General features: G+C 44.4%; 2 protein-coding genes across 3 annotated transcripts in view; one reads left to right on the forward strand and one right to left on the reverse strand.

The window, feature by feature from the left end:
• Positions 1-988: 988 nt before the first annotated feature.
• On the reverse strand, positions 989-7,088 carry eif3h (eukaryotic translation initiation factor 3 subunit H). Its single transcript, XM_022237325.2, has 7 exons — positions 6,992-7,088; positions 5,944-6,100; positions 4,849-5,016; positions 4,362-4,461; positions 3,941-4,087; positions 2,578-2,713; positions 989-2,222 (listed from the first exon to the last, which is right to left on the reverse strand). The coding sequence occupies exons 1-7, from the start codon at positions 7,046-7,048 to the stop codon at positions 2,001-2,003; spliced, it is 987 nt and encodes a 328-aa protein (XP_022093017.1). The 5' UTR covers positions 7,049-7,088; the 3' UTR covers positions 989-2,000.
• A 208-nt stretch (positions 7,089-7,296) lies between these two features.
• The window catches only part of LOC110978520 (transcription factor AP-2-epsilon-like), a 163,558-nt gene continuing 142,905 nt past the window's right edge, over positions 7,297-27,949 (forward strand). The window contains exon 1 of one of the 2 annotated variants that reach the window (XM_087148396.1): positions 7,297-7,408. The gene's annotated coding sequence lies outside the window, so the exon portion shown is untranslated. Of the gene's footprint in view, positions 7,409-21,051; positions 21,172-27,949 lie in introns of those variants that run through there. The other variant, XM_087148395.1, reaches the window with a different exon arrangement.

Below are 27,949 nucleotides of genomic sequence, written 5' to 3' on the forward strand. Positions count from 1 at the left end.
TCTTTTATCTCCAGCGTTTTAACAGTCAGCAGCAAACCACGATAGTTGAGCAAAGTCGCTGCCTAGAGATTGCTTGGCTATGCGGCTGGCGATGACATTCAGTTCAGTGGGAAATGACCGCAGCCGCTGGGCAGCGCCGGCATCCGTCTGCATGCGCACGTTACTTTCAACCGAACATAGCCAAGGGGAATGTTCGAGCGTCATACGATCACTGGGTGATTTTCCCAGGTAACCTTTATACAGAAAGTGCGTTTTGGATACCAGGCAAAACCGACCAGAGGTTGAGAAATTGTCCCTCTCAACTTACCCAAAGTCACTCTGAAAGGGCCTCGGCCTGACAATTGCAATCGCAGCGCCCCCTGTAGTTAGAGAAATCAGATAACCATAGATAGACGAGATGTGGCTGGGTGGAGATTGGGGGGTCTGCCGTTTGCTTGCACAGTGAATAAATAACATTTCTGAAAGTGGAAAGGGTTAAAAACAATGGTGGATCCTCTCCAATCACAATCTTAGACCGTGCTCAAACGGGCAAATCGTCGAGGCGTAAAAATGGCAGAAACTGAAGCCGATGTCTGCTCTTTGTACTAAGTCGCCTATTTGCCGACCAGCGGTCGGTAAAGCACAGTAACGTACCCAGGCCTTGAATCGCCGGGGGGGTGGGCAAAATGGGATTTTGTTTGTCATCCCTAAGATACGCCACTGCTACAAATATGGGTCGTAGTCAGTACAAACGAATAACTCACTACCTGTCGTTTACTAACATCCGAGTCAGCTACCACTAACCACCACGGAAGGCGACTCTCTATGAAAGGACTGGGAAAGAAATGTAGAGTTAGGGGTAAAATTCGACGAGGTTTACATTTCTCCAAACTGTGACAATACATACGAATAATATCAATGTAGCATGCAAAAGAAGAGGCGTTTAACAAAGCGAATACCGACAGACACAGGCACAACATCAAAAACGCACAGACTCAAAACAGCGCCCTCTGGTGAATGTTTCCTCTTTTATTCAAACACAGCATGGGACTAATCGTTTCATTCGACAGATTTTGGGGACCAAAATAATTGCTGTTTATTTCCACAACCACCAGCAAGAGCATAGTATCTTGACGATACTTTAAAAATAACAAAAGGGTAAACTTTTCCGTTTACCTTCTATGCCAAAGAATAACTTGGGACACTCTAATAAATGTCTTCGAAATTCCACCGGGAGGGATTTTCTCGGGGCGGGTAAGGGAGGAGGGTCTTTTAAGTTTTATCACCACAAGCTCTCACTTGCTCTGCCCCCAATACAAACAGTTTATTACAGATGGCTCAGATATAGAATTACGAAAAATAAATTAAATGAGGAGGTTTATGATGTGGGCCACTAGTATCATTCTGAATCTGCCTATTGATTAGTTACTTGGAAATCCTTTGCCAGACAGCTGGTCAAATGTGTTGAAAACCCAAATCTCTTCCTCCCTACGGTGAATTTCCAAACCTTAACTTGTCTCCGTGAATGGCTTTAGATTCATGATATCAGTCAGCAGAAACTACATTCAACTTGTCTTGTCTGAGGCCAGAGTTTGGGGGAGTTTGATTTGTGACCGGATCTCTCAAAGTTGCGTCTAACGGCCACTTTTTTTCAATAATATTGTTTTAGTCTGCATTCGCAAGAGCAAACTGAACTCTTTTGCTTCCGTGTATGAGTTTGGCTTCCCGATGAAAATGGACAAAATGAGGGTGAACATGTTGAGGGTCTATAATTGATTGGCACGATGCAAGATTCTTCTAACGACCTGTCACTCAAGGGTGGCTTAGGCGACTCATATCGTCAGAATGGGTCACATTGGGTTTCAGTGGAAAACATGTAAGAACGAATATTGAGTCTGAGATAGGGACAAACGAGATGAAGTTGTAACTCGATATATATTCCTACGTGCTAAGACCCTTGGTTTGCAAGGATGTTGGCCTTGTACAGCTTGTCAAAGCTGGACGCACCCCCCCTCTCTATCCTATGTACTGGGACTTTTGGTCTGCAGGGCGTCGGCCATGAACAGCTTGCCGAAGCTGGACGCTGCCATGCGGTTGATCTCTGAGGTGTAGTTCTTCATCTGGCCGGCCATCAGCAGGCTCTCCAGTCGCAGCGGGGGCTGGGGGGGCTTGAAGAGCTTGGACAGGTCTTCCTCGGGGAGCGGGGGCTCGCCTCTCTGCTGCCTGGCTTGGTTCTCTTGTTGCTGTGGCGACATGGACGACAAGAGCCGACTTACAATCAGACGGGCACACGAAAAAAAAAATGCTTGCCTGACACACGAGAGTAATACTACAGCGACTCCAGACTCAAAAAACCACACCACGACTTGTACATGACTTAAAGTCGTTGCTGACCCTGTCAGGGACAGGTTACCAGTTAGAGCTTAGAAGTAAAACAACTTTCTTTTCTCCAACCCACTTCTTGTTCAAAACAACATTAAGCCCCTCTCCCTTTTGGATTCCCTCACAAAATTTGGCCACAGGAGTGCACAAAGATGGACATACACGAAGCATCGCCTGCGACGCCAACCTCTGAGAGATCTGCCTCGGACAACTCACCCGTTTGTACACGTGCTGCTGTTTGCTCTGTTGAAGTTTGGTCATGGCCCGCTGGTAGTTCATGTACTTGTTAGTTTCCTGAGCGAGGTCATCTACGTAGTCCATCAGCAACTCCAAATTCTTCTCCAACATGTTCCTGGGAATGATAAGAATATTACCAAGGCCTTTCTGAGGTGCGCATGATCTCACCGTATCTGTGATTCAGAGGCGCTGATATGATATCATTGTCCCTGCACACTGGGCTCACAACATCTGAACATTCCTAAAACCATCTCAGCTTTCCGGGGAGTGTACCAGCCTGATGCTGCTGTATCAGGCATCTCACAGGTACCCGTTTACTCCTAGGCGGAGAGAGGCACACGGGGGCAAAGTGAATTGCCCAAGATCACAACATGCTGCCACAAGCTGGATTCGAACCCCTGACCCTATGATTAGAAGCTACAAACCCTAACCACTAGGCCACATGCCTCCTGTCTGCCCTCACAGGTACTCATTTAGTCCTGGGTGGAGAGAGGCACATAAGGGTAAAGTGACTTTCCCAAGATCATACCATGCTGCCACAAGCTGGATTCGAACCCCCGACCATATGATCAAACCCTAACCACTAGGCCACATGCCCCTGCCAATACAGCATTAAGACAGGGACGTTATGCAATAGAAGACTGGATGATCAGATAGGCACTGTGCACAGGGCCTACAAAAAAATCTGAGGGCCTGCAAATTTCCACAGCAACCTCAAAACATAAATACCTAAACACGCAAGAGAGTTGTGTTGGCTTCTTAAGAAAATTTGATCTTTGGAAAGCCTCAAACTAGTTACTAACCTCGTCATGAAAAGTGACAGTGTAGTGGTTACAAGCACTGTAAAACACTTAATCTAGTCCCGATGCAATGATTTAATACAGTAGGTTGGTCTTATGCATTCATTTGAGACTGGATCAGGAGAATCGATGCTGATAATGTCTGGGCCGAAGGCGAGGGACGATATCAGCGCCCGTTCACCTGATCCAGTCTTAACAAATGACCGGGTAAGTATACATTTATTCCCTTTTATAAATATCTTCCGAGTCAAACCAGTTTACAAAATTATAATTTTCCAAGGATTTTGTACAACAGTTTCATTTGACCTTTTTTCAAACACCCCTCTAGACGTGTTATGGCATGTTCCTCCTGAGAGCAGTTGTAAATGATCTCCTTATATGAAGATTGGCGCATAAGCGGCGCATACTGTCTGAAGTGGCACACGGTCATCAGGTGATTTATCAACTGTTTAAAGGCTGGCCACATGACAGGCTCTCGACCAATAGGAATTTAGGAATGAATGTTAAAATAATGTTTTGCCACCCCTTTGTGGGCAACCTACCCTGATGATAAGCTCAAGAAGTTGTCGCCGGTCGGTGGTGCGAGTTCCTTCAGCTCGCAGAGCAGGGTGTTGACGAGGTAAGAGTTATGGATGACGATGGGAATTTCTTCAAAGACGTTCTCGTAGCACAAACCTGTCTTCTTAAGGCTGCAAGTAAGAAATAAAGCATTTCAGATAACAAAGACCTTCCCTGAAGATGACTTTGCACTTCAGTGAAACATTATCTCTAACAATCTTCAATCTCCAATTTCAAGATGATTTTTACACATACCCTGGGAATTAAAGTTAAATCCCCTTGTAAACATAAATTGCAAGGTTTAGGCTCTAACTTACTCAATCCTGACAAAAAAACTTCCTGCAACATCTTGGTAGATTTTCACAAGGATCTGGGAGGAATAAGGTTGCAGTGAAGCAAACTTACGCATCTGTGGAGAAGTTGTAATCTTTGTAGGATTCCATCGCGCTTTTCGTTAACCTGTACGCCTTCAAGCTGAGCGTCGACTTGGATGTCTTCAGTGGATCTGAGAAGAAACGAACATAAATATTTAGGTACGAGTTCGCACAAGCTGGTAGCCTGCCCAGCACTGTCCCCGAGCTACTAATTCAAATTTCCAATGATTCAAAAAATTTGTGGCTACAGCGGTGTCCCTTGTAGGCTATTAGCTGTCGTAATGGTGGCATTCTCTAATGCCAGTTCATCAAACAAATGTCCATGGAGAAGGCACGTCCTGAGGCCAATTCTATCACCGAATTTAAAAAGGTGAAATTCGCTGCATTTGAAAATGCGCTCAATTTTTGTAAAAACTCTGAGCGACTGCTTAGTATGGCATTGCACATGGTCGTTCTTGTTTGCTTTGCCCCAAATACGGAAACAACCTGAGTTAAGCAGATTTGGAAGCCAGGCCTACCGTATATGAGCACCACCGACTCCTCAATAGAATGCTGATAGTTGAACTGCGAGTCCAGCAGAGCCTTGTTGAGGAATGTGCCATACAGCGTGGACTGGTACCAACCCACGTGGAGGTGATCAATGTTGACGTGACGCAGGTTACGCATCATTTCCATCTGGTACAAAACTGACGAGGGAATTTGGACACACGAAATAAGTGACGCCGTGCCCCTGTAACTTAAAACTGCACAACGCGTAGCCGACCGTCCCCAGGATTATTGGAAGGGGAGATCGACATACATTGGCTTGGGGATCCCAGAAGGGGATCCCCAGACTAGGGGGTTGGGGGCATTTTCCAGCGTTGGGGAGCATGTTCCCATGAAAAAAAAAAAAATCAAATCCTGCAATCTGGTGCATTTTAAGCACCCCAAAGATAAATCTACGCATCTCGGGCTTGCTTGGATTTGTTGATTTTTAAGCAAGGGGTTTTTTTTCAGAAGAATACAAAAATGCATCCTTGATGTTAGGCCTAAAGAAAAAAGTCTCCGGTTTCGTCGCCATAGACCTGCCCATTGCCAAAATAAAGAAGTTCTTTATTTGGTATAAAACGATGTCCAAAAGCTGCCAAACGACTGGTATCCTGCTATTGAGTAATTTTAATGTGTTTTAGATGGGGTACAGTTGATTAATATGTACAGTAAAGGAGTCCCTCTAGGCCCCCATACATTTAGCCAGGCACTTTTTTCCAGATGACCTCATTTCTATATTATACATTTACACCTGGGAACCAGACAAACGGGGTGGTCTTATTTCCTGTGTACATCTAAAAGCTGAAAATGCTCTTTAATAGTAAATAGTGAGGGGGCCAGGCTATGTCAGCATTGGTAGCAGCGGTACATACGCATGCAGTCACGATGGATGTCGCACGTTCCTTCCTCCATGTTTATGCGTACATCATTTCTAGGAACAAAGAAAGTAAGGGGAAAAAAAACGGGGTGGGGCACCACATTTTGATCCAGCCCCTGACCAGAAACCGGACCCTTTTTTGGTTTAGCCTTAGGTGATAATCATTTTCTTGGCAACTTTGTTTCCAGTTTCTATGCCTCTCTCTTACCATCATCAAAGTTCTCCTCATCGGCGTGCTTAGGAAAGGGGAAACAGTTGGTTATCTCCAGCGTGTCATCTTGGACGAGGCCGAGGAGAACTCCCTGGACCAATTCTCCGGCACTCCCTCCCTCCTCCTCGCAATGCTTGATGATCTTCAAGACAACCTGGTGGATATGGAAACGTATTCATTTCCATGAAACAATGCACCATTTTTTGCACTAAACCTGAAAGTCAACAAACTGATATTTTGCCGACATCTGGTCACACTTTTTTGTTAAAGAGCTGGCACCGAATTGTTATTGCTCAATTCCCCAATGAAAGTGGGCGTGCGGGTGGCCCAGTGGTTGTCAAGTTAACCATGAGAGCATGCAGTTGCGAGGTGGATTCCAGACTGGGGCAGAGCTGTCAAGTGGTGGTTTCTTTTCCCTATCCAAAAGAGTCCCAACATCTTCTTGGAATGTTTTAAGTAATATGAGGCTTGTGAAATAAATGGGCCTAGCTTTGCTAAACCAATCACTCTGCCATTATCATCTAAAATGTCTAAATGAATGTGGTGAACAGTGAAAGAAAAGACTTGTGTGGTCATGGTACTCTGTAGACTTTGCTAAAATCCCAAGCATCATGTCCAGGATCATGATCGATTATGACCGGTTGTCATGGTTGTTGTTGATTAAGATGAGCATTAAGAACATGAAACTTTTTCTCCAATCCTGAATGATTCTATAACGTGTACAACTTTCTTTTTCCGAATAAAATACGCCAAAGCCCATGTTTCAAAAGAAGAGGTGAAATTGTCACTGATCAATAGCCCACGTTTGATGAAAGCGCGATGGGGCTACAGGCTACAATGCAGCGCAATAGACAATTTGTGGAACCAGTCTGGGTACCAGGCTAGAAACGGCACGAGAAAATCCACAAACGTCAACCCAGATGGGGTGAATTTTTCCCCAGTCAGAAAACAGATCTGTTCTAGATTTTCACACACTTGAAAGCTTATAAAATAAATTATCAATGGTATTAAATCTTTAAGTCATAAATATCAGTTAAACCCTCACCAATCCATCAATTTGTACTTTCGCTACAGGTGTATCAAGCGTGCTCGCAGTCGCCATCTTGGTAAGTTGGTAAAAATTGATAAATACTACAAACCAAATTGCTCAAAATGTGTTAATTTTTATAAAGTATTGTTATTCTAAAAACAAATGAAAATTTCATTGATGAGTAAAGAATATTTAGTTTCCTCATATATCAAGTTCAGGCTTTTGTGGTCAATTTAACTTTAATCATTAACGAGGTTTATTTTAAACCCTTTTGAAAGAGCCTAAATAAGTAAGGGCCGGCTGCGTCCAAAACTTATGACACGTGCGGCAAGGAAAGTCACTGGGTCGCGGCTAGTTGGGACCGGTTTAGTTTCGTACTTGCTAACAAGGACTGCTATTTGACAGATCATCAATGGTTAAATTTGTATCGAGGTAAGAGGTGTAATTCTTCCAAAAATATGTCATTTAAATCATCTCCCAATATATCCGAAGTATGCGGAGACGCGTTGACAGTAGTCTTAGCCGTAGCTCCGAAAACCCAACAAGCATTTGGAATGTCAATTCTGTATAGCGCCCCAACATTACTGCTAGTATAGGGCTGAGTTCTGGCGGCTTGTTCCCGTATGTTTGTTCACGAACAGCTCGATTTGTTGTTCTCGGGTCGGCCGCTCGAACGCCGGGAACAAACAACGAGTTACCGATGGTAGTTAGTGACATGCAACATGGCGGCGCCCATTATGTAGGCTACGTTATTCGAGAGTTAATGTTTGGATGGGCTGAATTCTTTTCTATATAACAGGATTATTCATTTCTGTGTTACGGAAAATAATTAATGTTAATTTTTGCAAAACTTCCCATTGTCTTTGGCTTTGAAAGCCATCTCTCTACTTTTTGCAGCTGTTCAAAAATCAAAATCTCACGAGTTTTTCCGTGTGTTTCTATAAAACCCTGACGAGGAGGTGGTGTGTGATCCTGTTCCGAGAACAGTGTTCTTGAGTCGTGTTCCCGCCGTTCGAGCGCGAGAACAAGAAACCTGTGTCAAGAACAGGCCGCCCGAACTCGACCATAGTTTCCAACCCGAATGTCGGGAAAAATCATCAAACTGACCTTTCTTAAAGGGAAAATGATGACAGGCTGTAAATTAAACCGATCATCAAAACGTAGATGCACAATTCAAACTTGACTTTCTGACTCATTTTAAGACACAGTTAACAAGATAAGCTGGTCCGAAGTTTATGAAACCATTTACGTAGAGTTATCAATCAGAGTGATCTCCTTTGATTAAAATATACTATAAGGCTGAATACCCGTTATTCTTAAAGTGCGCCCTCATTGGTATAACGGTGTACATGTTTAGTAAGAAGTGGTCGTTGGCGGCGCAGTAAATAGCGTCCATTCGTGCCGATTGGCACTTACCAGAATTGTAGAATCCAAAAATTGGCTAATATTGGGAGTCAGTGAGATTTATTATGTGTAATACTCAAAGGTTTTTAGGGATTCAAAGGAGACTGTTTACTGAAAGAAACTGATACCTGACTGTATTGCAATAATAACCAGCCAAATACCAGTTTTTTCGTGATAAAGTATACTTTATAAATACATGTACTTGTTACAAATTCCTCTAAAAATGATTGTCAAAACACTGTATTTCCGTACTGATAGAAGCTGTACAGCAGTACAGTAGTAATGTGAAATATGATTTAAAATGTTTCAAATGATACGTCATCAATTTGACTCAAGGTTCATAGCATTTAGTCCCTATTTTGATTGCAAGAATGGTGTTTTCTCGAGAATTGTGTTTGTATGCATTTTCTGCAATTTTTGACTTTCCTGTAATCTTTGTAACAAAGTAGCGTAGGAACTGAAAATTAGATTTTTCGCTGAGGGAATATTTTACTTTCCACCTCCCCCCCTCTCCGAGGGATTTCTTAAAGGCTATGGCCGGAAAAATTATTCTCTCGCACCAGGAAAATCCATTTTGTTTTTCATTGTGTTTTTTTCCCAAGACTTCAAATCCATTATATCCTCTCGCCTCTCACGGGCTGTGTTTCAGCATTAGTACATGGACCTCAGCTTGTTTTTTCCACACTTTCCACTTGGTTGTCTCCACCGGCGTGGCCCCGTCCGTAAGATCGTTCACCCTCTCCCACCGCCACGGATAAACAGATTGTGATAATTTGATGATTACACAAATATTCAATTTGGCGCGCTTTTACTGCGGCGTGCGAGTGCGTGTGCGCCCCGTAACACACGGCAATTTCTCAATCTACAGCCCGGTCAGCTCCGCTCCTCGCGCCGCCGTCTTTTTTTTTAATACCCCCGCGTGTTCCCTTCGCCGTTCCCTCCACTTCTCCCGTTCCCTAAGACTTGATTATCTTCCTCTGCTCCTCGGACCATCTCCCTCTTCCCCTCTCTTTTCCCTGCACCGTCTCCTTTTTTTTTTTTTTCGGTCCGAGTGCAGTTTTCACCTGCGGGCACGGAGGATTGCAGCCGGGGCGTTGGGCGCTATATGTACTGCTGTACATATGCACCAGATCCTAATCTTGCTCTGGTTTTAATCTTCAATAAACTTAAGTGATGCAGAATGAGATGTGGTTTGTGTGTTGAAGATGTGAAGGGAGGAGGGAAGGCCCTGAATCACGCGTCTGTCTTCATCACGGAGGCGTGGCTGTCGCGATCTTCCGAGAGACGGAGGCCTACAGTAAGGGATAATTATGCTTTCGATTGGATCATAAATTCTTGTCTTTTCGCGTAAATGGGTACTGTTGATAATTGATGTGAAGAAGGTTTTCGGTATCATTATGAAACTTGTACTTGTTTAGTAGTGAGTGGGGTCTGGGACACGCGACCAATAACCTCAGAACGAAAAGAGATTTCACCTGGTTCTGTAGCGTAAACCATCGCCACATGGCTACGTCCACCATGCAAACCTTCCGATCACATTTTATACCGACTTGAGTAGGATGGTGAGCTTAAAGTTTCTTGAATTTAAGGACGGTCTTGCAATTTAACCGTTGTATTTGCAGTCACTATTTATCATAACGGTGTGTTTTGCGTGAAATCGGGCATTAACTTGGCTGTAATCGACCCTCATTATTGGAAGCCGAGAATTTCAGAAAAATGAGGGCGCACTTCGCTGTAACTAGGCAAACGTCATCTATAGGTTTGCTGGTCTACCAGGGCCGTTCTTTCAGAGCCGAATCGGAGAATGGCGTGAGTATCGTCGACCAAAAGGCATTCGTGGTTTGTAACATAATACATCAGCTTCAAACACGAGTTTAAGCAAGCGCCCTCACTTGTCCTGTGTTAAGAAGTTTTTACAAATCCGGCGTAGAAACCCTATTTCGAGAAAAAAGTACCTGGTCAAATACTGAAGTGATTTTTTTTTTCTGTAAAGTTAACAGGCCTTGCAGTGGTGCTTTAATTCCAAGCCAAATCGGCCCACCTGGAGGCAATTGGACCTATTTTTCGGTTTTGCTTGGGCACGGCTGAAAATGATACAACTTTGATCCATTGCCACAGGAGATTGTACTCCAGTTTATGAGTCGCATAAACATGTAGCGTGTAACTTAGCGGACGTCTTCACTCATACCTTCTCTTCAACGTCAATAACACGTAGAGATTTTTTTTTTTAATAAAAACGAATCTGCAGTTTATCGACCTACAACCGTTCTTCAGCTTGGTTTTGTTTTTTTCGGTTGATTTTTTTCATGAGCTCCAATCGATGCGATTGGTCGAGAACTTCTAACCGTTTCTCCGCACCAGTCCTGCCCTGGCCAGACCCCGGTTATTTTTTTTTTCTACATTTTGGATCTCCCAGGGGGCAGGCAATGTTATCATTCCTGAGCGCGAATGAAGGAGGTTTCCCCTGTCATCAATTGTTGTAAACTAAAACAAATTATAACGGCCCCGGTAGCGGGTGGGCAGTGGGCCGTATACGAACGGGATGGCGTGTATCGTGTCTCTTTCCCCCCGCCGCACCGGGAACATCGTACCGGTGTCTATGTTTCCCGTCTACCGTGTGTTCTGTCTTGTGTATGTGTGTGAGTGTGACCGTGTTTGTCCCCTCGAGACCCGCCTGGGGACGGGGTAACGGAATACTGTTGTTGTTGAGCGTCCTGATGTTTCACCCGCCCTTCTGATGCTACACGGGCCCGGCGGATGCCCCCCCCCCCCGCTACCAGACTCAAACACACGCCCGTCTTCTCTGCTCGCACGAAAATTGTTTGGCAGTTCGTGAAGGCACAAGATGTAGCCACGTTTTCTTTTATTAAATTCTCTTCTTAATTACCACGCAGCTGACTTTGCGCTATTTGAATGACAAGCCAGTTTCTTCCGTCGGAAAAAAAAGTTTTAATTGAGTTTGAGAGGCGTCGTTTTGTTGATGCGTTGGAGCAACTCTGATCCACTCTAGTTTGGATCGTTTTTGGACCCTATTTTTACTTTCTGACGTAGTTGTTTCATAAAGTGGGATATGTAGTTTAACGCCATGACAAGAAAAGCACAGCCTCTTCGTCCAAAACCACAATATTCTTGGAGAGTCTGGATAGTAAAACTCACATTGGTTATAAGCGGTTCAACAGTAACACTGGTTTTCTCGTGCAACTGCCAATGCGTCAGCTCAGCTTTACAACTTCTTTTTTCCCTACGTAGTGTACAAAGACCTCATTTCTTTTTGAAAAAAAAAAAAAACCGTCATAAAACAAGACGACAGACTTGAACGTCTTCTTCCAAACTTGAAGATTCGGGGTACCTTAAGTTGCGAAATCTTCCGCGCACTGCCCTTGGTGTTCGCTGGTTCGCTGGTGTAACATGTTCGTTGGTTTCAGATCCTCGAGTTTGCTATGCGTGCGCGTCTAGCAGTACATTAGTCAACCTGATAGACTGCCATTGTTTCCCTGAGTAGTCGTTTGCTGGGCACCAGGACACAGGCTGATTGGATAGTCATGACGGCTATTTTACTTAATCAAAGGAGAGGGAGAGATGGATTTCATCTTATTTCCTCTCACTCTCACTTGGAAATTACTTGTCGCTCTCTGTTGCCATGAGAACCGTTACCGCTTGGCAATACTCGTTTCTTCATTCTTCTGCAGTTAGAGTCGCTAAAAAAAAAAAAACCACAGTGGAATCATTTTCTTTCATGTTGCTTTCACTTGTACAGGCAAAAAATATGATGCCCCCAGGGGCTAGTATGGAGTGTCGTTTTCGGCAAGACGGCAACGGAGGAAATTCAAAACGTGCATTTCTTTAACCGTCTTAATTCGCCCAACAAAAGATGTCGAGTTAAGTTCACTGGGGGCTTGGGGAACGGCCGCGTTAATTACGGGCCCAATGAAATGAACGTGGCGCGTTAATGTGATTTGGAGCGAGGCCTGTGAGTCTTGCTACAAGAAAGCGAATATCATCTGGTCGCTTTTTTTGTTTTTGATGTACACCTTGCGGATTCGTTTCAATGGCCGGTACCATGGCAACCCAAACTCCGCAATTTCGAACAAAATTTGAAGTTAATTCGTTGCGACGCGAGAGCGAGTGGTGGTAGTGGGGACTCCGTACACGCTCTCACATATTTGCGCCTTCTTCGATTCGTATATACCGGGGGAAGTAATCACGAGCCTGGGTACGTCGTCGCTCGGATCGCGGTACATTTTTTGCCCCATGAACATGCTCCCAATACGAGTGTCGATTTCGTGGTCCGTCACACCTACCGACTAACGTCAGTGGGGGCGATTATCCTTACCGATTCAAATCGCCTAAAATCTAAACAAATGTTTTGTTCTGGACGCATCTTTCCAATGGTGTACGTCAGGCCCGATCTCACCATTACTGTGCAATGACCGTGTAGCATGGTAGAAATTCTATATTCCCAGTATGTCCACACATTAACCCACCTCCCCCAAACTGGAAGCAAGTACGAAAGTTTGGCGCGAAATCCAAACGCCAGCACATGATATTGAAATGTTAATGCCATTGTTGTTTCTACGCAGTTGGACTGCTGAAGATAGCAGTAAGATGACAGTAATGACCCTGACAGTGTTACTCTTAAAAGTACAAATTGCCGTCAATGCATCAACCTGAGACTAGGCGCACTCTATACAACATGGACCTGTTAAGAGATAGTATACATGTTCACACATACATTACAAAGTTGTGTAATTTCCGAGTATTCTGAGAGAGGGACTTAGGAGAAGCGATCGTCAGCCACTACGGCAACACTAGCCGCGCGCGTGCGTTTCACCTGGAGTTTCGCCGAGTGCGTCCTGCCGATCACGGCGGGAGGGAAACCCCTGCTGGCCCCGTTCAGCACCGTACCGCAGCGCGGCACGCCGGATCGGAGCTTTCTACACAAACCCTTGGCGGGAGAGTCATCGGTGTAGGCTCGTATACGTTTGCGACGAGAGTGGTATCATGTCGCGTCTAAGTGACAGGTTGACAAGACATGAAAATGATCATGTTGCAACTATATTTACTGCTTTCTCTGGGCCAAATGCCCGATCTACCAACCTAGGGGCACTGTGGGGGGAAACCATGGTTTCACACCTGGAAATGAATAAATAAAATGATGATAATGACAGTGGAAATTAGTGGCAATTATGATTAGCTGCTCATGATGGGATATATTCGAGGAGGTAAGTAATGTGTGATTAGCAATATTCTTGTCTTGTTCATCACTGGCTATGAAGTACTAGATTAAGACAGTCATGGTGCATATTTTTTATGACACTTGACATTCGTTGATTTGATCAAAATTCGTTCACTTTGTAATTTGGCCAAACGGGTTTTTTTGGGGGGGGTGTAATGATTGCTGAGTTGCAACGCGCTGGGTGATTGAGCGTGAGGAAATAAGAAAACTCCGCCAATTTCTGAGATCTTTTTCTCACAGGAAGCTTGGAATAAACTTTTGTTGTCAGCGAAATGTTTATTGTCGGGTTAGTCTTTTCATAAAGAGAGATTGGGTTGACTTTTCTTTTTTTTCTCCCTGACTTTCTGCACACACGAAATGCAGAGGGCTCATTCAATTTCAGAAGATTTAACCACTCTGCAGACTTCTTGACCTTGCGAACACAGTGGCCATTGTGGGAACAAAACTGTAAAGTTGAAGGGGAAAAAAAAAGAACCCGTTGTCAGAGAACTCCAATGCGTGTGCACGGTTTGATTTGCTGGTACCCGCGCCTTCTGACACGACTGTGGGGACAATGAAATCCCAAAGTTGACTATTTTTTCGGGAAGGACTTGAAAGGCCAGCCGGGACACTGCTAACAAACTATGGCATTCAGGAACAAAGCCTGTGAAAACACCGCCATCGAGGTAGAAAGAAAATGAAATTGGGGGAACAAAGGACTCAATAGAACTCCGTAGGAACAGGTTCAGTCCAGTACTGTCACTGCGCGTAAGGCTTAGTCGAATAAAAACAGGTCACGGTTGTAAGGACCCCCATGCTAACCTGTGAGGTCAACGACCGAGACTAGGGAGCCAAAAGAGACAGAGAGAGAGAGGGGGGGAGACTTTTTCCTGCAACTCTTGCTGGAAACGCCCCGGGGTCATACACGGCTTAGAATGGAGCGTAAATGCTAGTCCAAATTCTTGCAAGGCAAGGGGGGGGTTGCACGGTAATGGCAAAGTTGACCGTCGTGTGGAGGACATGACAGAATGGTGGTGGTGGCAGGGGGGGGGTTGTGAATTGAAAGAGGAAGAAATCTACCGAATGGGTGTTAAAAATCCAAATTGCTGCAAATGGCCTCCCTGACGTTTATCCATCGTTAATTGAGCGAAGATGAAGCGCATCTGTAGCCCAGCAAGAGAACTATGAGCAGTGAATGGCGACCGGCTGATGGCAGATATTCGTTGAGATTAGTTGGTTAGACCCCCCCTCCACTGATTAGAGAACTGCAGAAATTATGGCAAGCTCGCCCATTCTGCGGGCCGGCATTATTTTGCCGAATGTGATTTATTCCAGCCAAGCGGTAAAGGTGGGCTAGCAGAGGTCGGGCTTGTCATAAGTTGAATAATCATATAAGAAAACCGAGAAAATAACCCTTGATGTTCCTTTTTAGTCATTGACCCCTCAAACGACATTGGGATTGTAAATAATTCTGCCAAGTTGTTTCTGTCGATTCCAACGGAAAAGATTTTAAGACCATTACTGGAAAAAATGCCTCAGTTAAAAGCATTAAAATGAGAGCGGTGGCGTCGTGGCGCTGTGCATTATTTTGTATTCAGAGAGATTCTTCCTTTGCATAATTATACGGAATGCAGTGACGTCATCACCAGGGCAACCAAACAGGTCAGACACGGGTGGTCAAACGGACTGACTCAGCGTGTGTCATAGTGACACTCGGGCCTTCGACATTTCCAACTTTAATGGACAGTGTTCCGCCGCCCAGTCCCCGCCACCGGCCATTTTTCCCTCCTTCCAATCAGCGTCGAACAAAGCAGCTCCAGATCTCGATAGAAATCTCGGACTGTGGGTTCATCAAGAACAGATTATGAACCGGGAAATGAAAGAGGGGTGTGTGAATTCGTAGAGTTCATGTTACGCGCCCAGAGAGATTAATTGTCGAGGATGGAGCAGCTTATAGCAGAAAGTTGGGCGGGTCGTCCCTAGCCTCCTAGGGCGTGGAAGGTGGCTTGTGAACTTTGGCCCCTAAAATACAACTTAACCCCCTCCCCGAAAGAGCTGTTTTAATATTTTGCTGCAGTTTCGCACAGATTTTGTTTTATTTTGTCAGAAATATCCCTTAATTCCTTCGCTGTACCCCAGAAAATCATTTTTGAAAATTTGTTTCCTTTAAGCTGTCAAATTTGCGAGCTTGTTCCCTTGAGAGGATGTAAATGTACTATTCCTCCCACCTTTGGCAATAGACGTAACTGGGTTGTCACTCGACATGTCTTGCTGATAGCACTTTGGTTCGGTCACCTTTTGCACAGTGCGCATTACCCGGATTAAGAATGGTCAGCCTGTGGTCAGTTTGCGTGGTTAGTTTACTAACCATCGCACTATTGGGGGTCACCCAGGACACGACCCATTCCTAGAGGCTGGAGAGATAGTGCAGGCAATTCGCAACCCAAACACGATGACCGAAAGGGGCGAAATTAGGCCGGTGAATATTAAAGGAATAATAATAATCATCATAATAAAAAAAAAGCGCCCGGTCACCTAGGCTTGGATTAATTGCTTGTCCTTTGTCTGTCCGCTTTTCTTCCAATTAAACCTCTCATCGGTGGCCTGAATTGGCCGTAATCTTGCGGTCATTCTGCAAAGTCGGGTTTTGGTCGTTGTTCAGGACAGAGGCCGTTTCCTTCCGGTTGAGCGGGCGGTAACCTCTTAAGCGGGCGCAAGAGAGGTCCGTTGTTGGAGGGGGTACATTGTGCAGTTCGAGGGGCGATTTTGCGTTGGCTTTTCGTCATCGTTGGATCATTTACATCATAGAAGGCACACATGCCAAAAGGCACTCAAGACGATTGAACAGGGCAATTCTTTAAAAACTTCTTACGGAAGAAAAATTAATCTCGGTAACGAACTTCTATTTTTGAAAAAAAAAGAAAAGAATGATTGACATTCTATCGCCACATAAACCAAAAATGTCCATTTGGAAGATAGGCCTGTGCACACAATAAAAATTAAGAATCATTATAAAAATATTGCCTCTTTTGCCTAAAACATGACTGTTTGGGACCAGGCCCGGTATTATGGGTTGTGCTGTTTTAAAAGGATACGAGGCAACGCAGCTCTCGCAGGGTGCACCCCCGTAAGTAGGCCAGAAATGTGTCCGCAGCGCTCATAAATAAAACTTATACGCTCAAAATATGGTATATTAGAGAGTCCCAAGAGCCACGGAATTGCGGAATTGAAAAAAAATATGGTACTAAACCTCTGGCCAGGACCCAGGGATTGCAATTCTAAACAATTTGGATGCAATCAAGCCCGACAGAGGGGTGCATTTTTACAATGGCTCCTTTTCCGGGCAGTGAAATTTCCTTCATTTTAGGGGTGGTCTGCTCTGGGTTAGAATTTCTCAAAAATTCATTTGTCAACCCACTAAAAATTGAAAGGAAAATAAAAGAGGACATGTCGAACATCATGTTTCTGTCCAGCCTGGACACCTGTTAGAGTTGTGAGTATTTTAAAAATAATTTTGAAATATAAGGATTTATCGTTGGTGTCTATGGGAATTGATTTAAAGGTTGACGCTTTGCACTGGTAACCAGGACGAATTCCTCGTCCTAAAACATATCGGCGGCGTGGTACCAGCCAGAACTGGGAAAGCAAGGTATGGTTTTGAATAGAAGGCAATAGTGATACCGTGAGATGTTTTCAACCTAGTTTACATGTTAGCTTTTTTTCGATATGACATTGGGAATTTCATCAGTCTGTCTACCGGTCTTGCTGCTTTATGCTGCAGGCTCATCTGTCTGTACTTACGTAGTTTGCTTGTTAATTGTTTGCCTATCTATTAATAAATTTATTTCCCAGAGATAATTTTGAACTACTAAATGCTTCACGTATTGGGATATGATAGCAGCTTTCGACTTCGGGCACAAAAGTAAAAATTCAGTGAACTGCTTTGCCTGTACTCCGACAGACCCTCCCAAATTTCCGAATCACTAAAACACGCTGGTTTCTTGAGGAATAAACTGTACATTTCAAGGCACACGCCGCGATATGTGTTTACTGTGGACCTGAAGTGACAACGTTTGTGCTTGCTTGCCTCTTTTTGTAAAGAGCAGGTCGAAGAACTCGCCAGGGCATTTGCCATGTAATCTGCATGTATGATGTTCTAAGCCACCAGGGCAAATCCCTCTGCCACACTGTCATCAGACGAGGATCATTTCTTGCCATGATGTCCAATTTTTTTTTCTTATGGTCTTAATGAATAACGAAGGACATTAAAGATAGATTGGACGCAGACCCTTAGTCGTTAAAGTAGTCGTATCCGTCTAAGACGCCCGGGTGTCCATACCACCATCGTAATTCAAGCACGGAATGCGGCCCGCTACCAAAGGGGGGAAAATGGAGAGGAACGGTGGCATTGGAATCTTGTCTGCTCTCAGGCCTTTTGACGGTACATGGCTGTCTTGAAGATCATACAGAATTAATGGGGGGGGGGTGATAGATAAATAGAGAGAGAGAGAGAGAGAGACTGAGATTGAGAGAGAGAGGCCCGAGACGCGCTGGAGCACAGCCGGGCGGATTACAGTCAAGCAGCGCGCCGGTTTCCGTTATCGCAGGCTAAGGTATATAGGCCCTCTCTGGCACCCAAGCTGGTGAAGAAAAAAGGGCGGATTAGGTTCGCTTCGCAACCAGGCTGGAGAGTGTATCTGTCAGCTCCAGCCCCTGCCACTCGGCTAGGAGAGCGGCGTGACGGCGTGGCGTGTCGAGGGGGAATCGACTTACAAACTCCCGGCATCCAGCGAGCTGTTCATGCTCAAATTTCCTCGGTCTCGTCTGGCTCTTTCTCATTTTTTTTAATTCCAAAAATGTGCTCGGTCCTCGCCAGCAACGCGATTCCTCTCTTTTTGTCGGGAAAATGAAATAAAAGAGCAATTTAAGGTCTCTGACAAAATAATAATTGTTTCACATTGGTGCCAATTTTGTTGTAAGCATATAAATGCTAGCTCAATGCAGTTGTTTTGTCCATAACCGATAACTGTTTATAATTTTTAAACTGAAGTAAATAAGAATTTTCACCAGTTCTAAATACATATTCTCAACTACAAACCTAACTTTGAGCAGAATAATCTCCATCCAAATGCAATGACACAAGAAATATTACCGGACACTCCTTGCTGTGTTTTAGAAGTAACTTTTTCTCTCTCTCTCTTTTTCAGGTGAAGTAACTTTCCTTGTAGAACAGAGAACTTTTCGAGCAAGATGATAAGTCGTTTTGCCCATAAGTCAGTTGGCTACGTTTTCGTTCCATGCATACTCACCTTTATCGACTAGTCTGAGTCACTGACGAAAATGTGACTTTTTGGTGTTTATACAGAGCATTTATGCAGGCACCAATCTGCAATCTCGCTTTCTCATGAATCGGCGGGTCCCTGCTGGCTTTCAGAATCGCCGGTACGGAAATTTGGGGATAAAAAAGAAAACCTCAGCGAGCGCAGAGGCCAAGTTTCCATTTTGGCTTAATCCGCCCTGAGAGGACCGCAGGAAGAAGCCATGAGATGCAACAGAAGGGGGGGGGGTTAGGACCTCAAAACGGAGACAAAAAAGGGGAGAGAAAAGACCTGTGACGACTGTAATAGAGACAGAGCTCGGCGGGCTTGTCGGAAGGCAGGGGTAGAAGAGTCGGTTTACCACGGCTGCAATTCGTCGCCATCTGTTAAAATCTTACGGCGACCCGAACGGCTCAGCTCCGATGTAGCTGGGTTGCTTCACGGCGGTCCCGTCTCACACATTTCAGGCGGATTAGAGACACATTAGCTCGGCTGTGCTCGTCCGTTGATACCTATCCAGCTACACTTGACCTGCGTCTCCCGGCCGGTTCCGGCCATTATTTACCCTCGATTTTTCTCTGTTGGGAAGAAGAAGAAGAAGGGCAAAAGGAGCCCAGGGATTTGCTTTTACCCTGGGATGAAGTTTGACACTGTATCAAATATCACGGGTATTTCTCTTGTTTGAAGTACCGGAATTATGGGAAAAGTTAGGCAAGAGTTGTCATAGGAAGATGTACATGGAATCTTTCCAAACTCACTCTGAAATTGTTGACTTCGTCGTTTTCCATGTTTGTTAAAATTTATTTTAACAGTTCTAGCCCAATACAATAAAAAATTTTTCGTCACAGTCACAGAAACACAAAATACCGTACTTTTCCAGACATCTTTATTTAACGAAAAGCAATATAAATCTTGTCCAACTCGACATCCATTCTACTTGGGAAAAGCGGGACAAAATTTCTCACAAAAATTAATGCATTTTGATTTCATTCACAGTGAAGTTTTTTTTTGTTGTTGAATATGGTTTGCACAAATTCTAACTGCAGACTTATATATATTTGCTGTAATCTTATCATTTTTCATGTATTTAAGAAAAGAGAAGGCTCGTGATTGGAGCGTGTATACCCCGCAGTTGATGATTGGCAATATTTTCACAAGGTTGCGATTTTCGTCACTTGTTACAAGTGGAGGGAGAGGGTGCGTTGGCCACTGTCCATTGTCGTCGTAGCCACTGTGCCCGCTCATGTTGACTTTACGAACAGAAACATTATGAATTGGGGTTAATTTTGCCGCGCTTTCAAGTCATGTAATGAGGCGTCATCCAATTAATTGTGCGACAGCCGAAACTAAGGCCTCACGCACAAAAGAGACGAAACCCAAACAAGTTGCTGGAGAGGGGAAAAAAGGAAAGAAAAAAAATATTCCTTCAAAATCGACCCAGGCTCTTATAAAGTTACCAGCAATTAAATTAGAACCCCTTCAGCCGTTTGTAGAGGCAGCACAGCGGTGTTAAAGCAGAAAAAAGGAGGGAAAAAAAAGAGAAAAAAAAAGGAAAAAAAAGATGAAAAAAAAAAGAGTTCGGAACAACACGATTAGCGCGTCGAGGACCAGGTATAGGCCCGTGGATGGAGAACAAGAAAGATGTAGGGATTTATTCATTCTCTCAAACACCTCCAAGGAGCTTGGTGTTTCCATTCTTCCCAGTCTTTGTCCCAGTTTAGTATCATTTTTTTTTAAAGAAAGTGTTTGGCGAAGGACTGGGGGATATTTTGACAGCATTAACAGGACGGGGTTTTTTTTAACTCCGTAGCGGGAGTACCCCCCTTTTTTTGCCCCGCTATTTTTTTCTCTACCTCCTTCTAACCTCCGGCGCGGCTTGCAATCTTAAAAGATGACCAGCCGTTCATAAGATTCGGTGTTTTTTTTTTTTTTGCCGTGACCGAAAATGAACTTGTGCCGTTGCTGTTGCTAAGTCGTGTTTTCTCACTGAACTCCCCCCCTTTCGGTTCGGATCCTTTGTGTCTATGCCTGTTCTCCTCGTAACAACGAAACCAACCGTTCCATTGTGTAACAGGCGGGTATTATGCCTCTCCTTTTTCGCTTAACCAATTGCCATGGTGACAGGGGTGCCCTTATTGCCAAGTGATACCAATTTGGGCAGGCTGAAAACACGGACGATTTCTAGTTTCACTGGAAAGACAGTAAACACGGTTCTCGCAAGCACTTTGGAAGTGAATCCCAAAACTGCCATCGTCACGGTAAGCCAAAATATGTTTTTCTCAATTTCCGAAAGAACTATCAAGTTGTTTGATTATCAGAAAAAAATGCAGCTGAAAGAGATAATTTGATAAAAATGTCTTTATTGGGGATGGAAAGGAAGCATCGAATCTGGGAGGATTTTCTTGAGCCTACAGCTCACGTACAAGGGCACCACTGCTTCCCCCACTCAGGAGCTTTGTCCACATTGCATCTACTTAGAGTTTGAGCTAAAATTGTCTGTTTACCTGAGAAATTTTGTAAAAAGTCAAATATAACAACGAAATGGATTATTCGGCGATATTGGGTCAGTCTTGATTCACCACAGTTCACAAAATGGAGGAGAAAATGCGCATTGGAATTTTAAGACCAAAAAGACATCGAAACAATGAAAATCCACCCCTTTATTTCTGTCTCAAAATGACACCCTATCACGCCATGCCGGTGGGCATCTTTAAAGGAAAATCTTGGGTGATGCCGTACAGAGGGACGAAAATTGCGCGCGCTTCTATTGGCTTATTGGAGTAAACCTTCCCCACCAAACAAACACGTCTCTCTTGTTTCTATTGTCGCCAGTCGTTGATGGTAACTGTGTCCTGAACTGGAAACACTGTCATCGTCATTCGTTGTCATTGCTATCAGTGCTTCCTGCTTTCAGTGACAATGACGTCATCACTGTCACTTTATGTAACAGATGTCATTGTATATTTTGTCAGAAAAAAGTCCAGTTTATGTCTATACAAATTTCTGTCTCTCAGTCTGTATCTTGGGTTTCCCCGACAGCGTCGGTTTTTGGAAAGAGAAACCACCAAGTCGTTCTGACAAAGTCTTCCCTGATGACGAATGTACTTCCCGTCCGCCACCGCAGAATGTATTGTCTTCTGTGCATTTTAACATCTTTTTTGACTCCGGTTTCTCCGGTCTATACTCTGTTCCTTCTCGTCCCCATTCCCTGCCCCGTCCCAGTTCCGTCGGAGACGGTTTAATAACATCATTTCCAGCATCTCATTCTTGTCACATCTTTCAGCTCCTTCATGCATCTAGGCTATCTTCTGTCCCTCCATACGTCTCCCAAACACTTCCTCGTGATCCAACATTTCGTTTCGGATGGCTATTTGGCGGGCACTTTCAGCATCGCCTCCGTCTCTTCGAGCAGACAGGGCATCCTCGAAAGCTCAGAAGGCGGCATTAAAAAAAGAAATCGGCCATCCTTGCCGAGGGAGAATTTGTTCTTGGACACAGGTCAAGTTTAAACTCGGCCGTTTATATTTTTTCCCCGACGGGTACGTCAAATATGACGCATTTGCAGACCGCGAGCAACCGCTCCCCCAGATCGAGGCACCGCGTCGCGGACCCTCCCGTCAGCAACAGACGCGCTGCCCGCCCGCCCGCCGTGTCCTCACCAGTGCATAACGAGCTGATTTAATTCATCATGTCAGACGAAATTTTCCTCAAAAGTCCGCAAATACTCGCGGCTAATTTGTAATAATTACGAGAGCGACTCTAGCGGTTGTTGAAAGCCCGTGGAGAGAGCGTGTTCGGGCCTAATATCTTTCTCCCTCTTCCCTCTTCAAAAATCCCAAGACAAACCGACGCGGGTCTTCGTAGCGTCTCTCTCGGACCAACAGGAAACCCTTGATTCGTTCGAGCTGAGAGCAACCGGGGATTTTTTTTTTGGCGAGAGCTTGGATCTGGGGGCAAAAGGGAATAATTGCATGACATTTGCAAAACGCAGCCTAAATACACGCCACTTCGGGAGTGGGGATGCCGATAATTCAAAGTGCCCCAAAACAAAGGCTTATCTGGGGGCACAGACAGATTAGCGACCCTTGTGAGTTTGCATTTGGGGACTTTTGTATGGCGAAGGAGGGAAAATTTCTTTCTTGGGGCTCTTGAATTCTACATGAAGTAGATTAGAATTCTAATCGCGGTGCAATCGAGAGGAAGTTGTATTTATAATTGCCTGCTAAACAGCTGAGTTAAAAAAAAGTTTGTCTTTTTATCACTCAGTGTCGTAAAAGTTGTCAAGATGCCGAGGGAACATTTCCCGTGTCCAAAACAGGCTAATCTCCTTCTATTTTGTGACGTAATGAAAGTTTAGAACGCTATTGACACGGGACGCCTTCAGTCGGGACGTTGTCTTAAGGCCGACACAAAACCTGGATTTTGCTGAAAATGTCGAAAGGCCGAATTCGACATGTAGACAGCTGTGTGATGATTAGTACCATGCACGCTGTATGCTTGTCCATTTGTGGCCCTCAAGGAAACTACGAACATTGTCCGTGGTGCAAGGTTTCCTCACAACATTTTCTCAATCGAAAATAAACCAAGTTGTCTTTTCAGGTTTTCCAAGCTGTTTTTGTATACTAACTGGAGAGCAAAGTTGTCTTTAGGGGAACGTCACAAATTTGTCCCTTGCAGAAGACCAAATTCAAGCAAACGCTGTTGTCCCTTCTTTTTTTCTGCTTTATAATCCCCCACTTCCCCCCCACCCTCTGCTTTAGTTACCATCTTTTGGCCACTCATCACCACTGTCCCCTGTCAAGTCTATCTTTGATCCAACTCGTCCGTCTTACGCTCCTCTCCACGCGGTGCAGGCGGAGCGCGCCCGACGCACCCCAAGCCCGCCCGTGTGCTGACCGGCTTGCTCGTCCGAGGCCCTCTTCCGTCCGTTCGCCTGCGTTCGTTCCTCGGCCTCGCGTCGTCGTGTCTTCTGTCTTTAATAAAGCTTCCCTCTAAACACCTTGGCCAAAGTCTGGACCACGCGTCGGGGGCCTCCCTGGTGTAACCTGGACCCCTCATCATTGGGGAGAAATGGTAACGATTAGAGCCCGCGTACGGGGGAGGTCACGGAGTCGATCAATCGTTCGTAGTGAACCCCGGACGATTACTAGGTCGCTTAGCCTAGATTTCTTCGGCAAGTTAAAGATTTCTTTCGGTCGAGTTGCGCCGCGGTCAGATGATCAAATTACGTATCTTATACAATTTGTTCATTTCATTTGCTATCAGTAAGTACTGGAAGACATTAATTGCATTTCGAAATAATTGGTTCAAGCCAGTTAAGTAAAACTACATCTTTTATTTTCCATGAAGATGTTGCACAGGTGAAACCTTTCATGTGCATCGTCGTATCGTCACACTTGCAATACTGCCCGTGCAAGTTTAATATCCCAATTTGAGGTATTTGGATGAAACTGAACGCGCAGACCATCTTCCTCCTTGGCAAAAACTTCATCAGTGCTGACTAAAAAATTGCAGCCCACTTATAATCTAAAAAAAACACACCAAAAAAAAAAACCGAAGCTTGAAATTTTCGGTTTCAAATATCCCTGTAATGACTAATTGGACAAAGGTGCGGGTCCTTTTTTTCCTGACGTGTTTGCAATGTCTGCGCCAAGCCTTCGTTTGTAGCGACGGCGCAGGTCGACGATGTACGCGACCACACGTAACCGGAGGATCTCAACTCCGTGTACTACCACATCCATCATTGTTTCTAACCAATAATTAACCCACTTTTCGAGGTTTTTTCCCTTCTTCTTTTCTTTAGCGCCCCTCGATTTTTGTATTTAATTCCACATCCGATTTCTGATTTCTAGATGGTGTGTGGGTGTGTGTTCTTATCCACATTGGCCGAACACGGATCACCCTACCACTTAATCGTATTACCAGCGGGGTCACGTCGTGTCGTATTTCTACATCTTTGTCCGATATTTTCGCTCCACTCTGCACGTGTGACCGCAATCCGCGTGCGCTTGCTTCGCCCAAGTTCTTTGATCGAGTGGAAGTAATTAACGGCTTGAAATGAGAGCCCAGATTGATCGCGTTTGCTGACCCTAATAAAGTGTCAGCCCTCCTCGGTTTGGCTAGATTTTGGGGGGGAAAAATCTGTTTCATATATAGAGACCTATCTTTTGTTTACAAACAGTGAGCGCCATTTTGCACGGGCGGCCATGACATGACGTGAATTCAACCGTGGTTGGCTACAGCGTAATAACAAAAATAGGGAGGGCACACCCACTACGAGAAGTCAGGTGCCTTCATTTCGCATCTGATATTGTGTCTGATTGTCACAGGATCCAAGTTTCCTTGAACTTTTTTCACATGTGGTTGGCATAAGCTAGGATTTTGACGTAGTGAAAGGTTTTGTGAACGAAAGTCCAACCCAAGACAGAAATATTTTGGTATAGCATTATCCTTGACACCCGAAGATACAACCGTGAAATTGTGTATATGTTTTAGGATTATTTGTTTTTTAAACGTCATTGGAACTTTTGCTTTGGAGACTGCAGTCAACAGGAAAGTCTTTCTCACACACAGACATGACAAGTTACTAGGGCTACATCCGAAACTGTTGTCTAGAGCTAGGTCTAGGTCTTCACTCCATTGGAAATACGCTGAGACGCGCAGACAATAGACCTAGCCGCAGCTCTGGAAGCCCGTTTCGGACACGGCCGTCATACACTTTGTTACACAAGTTGTCAGTTAAGCGCAGTGAGAAATTATACTGAAGTGTTAGCACTTGACAAAATTTCCTTGAAGAAAGCCAGAGACGTACAGTCCTAGTTTCCCACCTTTCTTTTAACCGTGATCAGTCTCGCACATTCAAGCAGTGCCGGTCATCGGGAAACCTCTCAAGAAGTTATACAAATATCAAAATATAAAAGACAGGAACTCACGTTTTGAATTAAAAGAGAACGGAGGCAAATGTTGCTCTGTATCGATCTGAAATCTGTCCGTGGGATTTATTACAGACTTTAAAACATGAGCAATGGGCAAACCAGAATCGCTTGGTATGTCAGCCGATAGTTTGCAACATGCATGCAAATGAAACCTGCTAGCTTGCCCAAAACATGATAATAAATATTGATCGATGTTTTTAGCGCCCTAAGATGTCGTTAAGTGACTTGTAAGCATCTTTGTTCACTTGCGTTGTTTAGACATGATGAGATGGTGATGCCTTATTATTGTTGTTGACACCTCCGTCCGAAGTGGAACATCTCCTCGGCAAATAAAGTGGCGCTGGGTAAAAACGCGACTAATCTCGAGACCATTCCACCGGATAATCACTTCGTATTGTCTCACAGAGAGAAGCCTTGTCATCTTCGAAAGCAGAGAGTCACGGAGGCGTCGACGAGTCTTAGTTTACCCAATCACCCCACTGTCAGAACAAGAGGAGCTTTTTATCCGCGTGAAAGAAAGGATGGAGAAAATATCGGAAGGTGGAGAAGTGTTTGCCTTACGCGAGAGAGGTTTTTGTGTCAACCGGCGCACCGTTGTTCGAAAATAACGGGGAGATAATCTGCCGATTGACGGCCTGTTGTTGCGACTCAACGCGGTCCAGGCGCACCTACGAGAAGGGGAAAAAAAAGGGAAGCTCGTGTTTGAATGTACTCTGACACTCTCTTCTTGTTGATACTGTTACCTCTCACTAAAGTAAACACACCATTTTGGAGGTCCATCTCCCGATCTGAGCCATGGGACGGCCAAGACGATACCCACACTTGCGTTTTGGAGGGAGAGACGCATTGAGATTGTGCGGGTTGGCGGTGGAGCAAGGTACGGGTAGGGTAGGCATACTCGGGCCGCGGCGTGAATGGGGGCTTTTGCCTCGGTGGCATTGTACCGTCAATGTCGGTGTTGCCTGAGGGCTCTGCGATGGGGGCTATGGCCATGTAAGGTTGACATCCCAGGGGAACTAATTAGCCTCAGTGGGGTAAACATTGCAAAATAAATCTACGTAGCCATCTTTGGACGCCACTTAAAATCCTGGACCGTTGCTATGCAATGTTACAGTCTCCCTCGCTTTTCTGTGCATGCTTATTCAAACACTTTAGGCTGAGACAGTATTGTTTGGAAGAATACCAAGAGGTGGACTTTACAGTAGTGCAGTAACATCAATCTACTTGTATACACTACTCAAAAATTGTTATTTTGTGTATACTTTTTTTCTATGAGATATTTTCCTGCTGAAAATGTGCATTTGATGTTTTGAAACACCTTTTAATTTGTTTTTATTCCGATGAGAACACCATCTTGACAAACAAAAAACGAAAGAACTAGACCTCACTCATTACTTGGAGAAACTTACAAGTTAAGAAATAAGTGGTCCTCAACTTCTTTTTGAGTAGTAGGCCTATATTTTATTGAGCTCAATGACAAAAGATAATATTTGCTTTATTTCCATATTTTCCCCTAAAAACCAAACGACAGGCTCAAGGGTAATCTGCCATTAACAATATTGGTCCTGTAGAACTTGAAATCGGATCAATAAAACCAAACCAACATTTGCAACACCGCCTTCAAATAAGAGGACTTCGACTTTCTGTGTTATATCTTGACAGCGTACAATGTGGTCTGTCTAACACACGGTTTAGTTTAGGGACGAAAGATCGTACGACTCGTGCAATATTGTTGTCTCCGCACGGAGAGTGCGGAATATGCTCCGTCTATAGCATGGCGCAGCAGGCATCTCCGAGTTTCGTAAGGCGAAAGCAAGCAGTACCGTTCTATTGGTCACTGAACATTGGAGTCATTTGAACTGTCATCGTAAAAGGAAAAATTGAACTCTGTAACCACGGCTTCAGACGTTTGATTTGGAAACAGTTGAGTTTTCGCACGAGCTAATTTTAGAGGACGAAACTTGTTCAGTAAAAAGTACTTGCTCCACAGTTTGGCTTCAACAAGATTAAAAAAATTGAATCTGCCAATTTCAAATGGCAGTTAGGTTATGGAAACAGTGGTTCAGGCTGCCATGTTGGGATATACATGAGCTAAAAATAG

Source organism: Acanthaster planci, linkage group LG18 (genome assembly GCF_054643075.1).
Source record: "Acanthaster planci isolate LZ-2023a linkage group LG18, COTS_SCS, whole genome shotgun sequence".
Classification (NCBI taxonomy): Eukaryota; Metazoa; Echinodermata; class Asteroidea; order Valvatida; family Acanthasteridae; genus Acanthaster; species Acanthaster planci.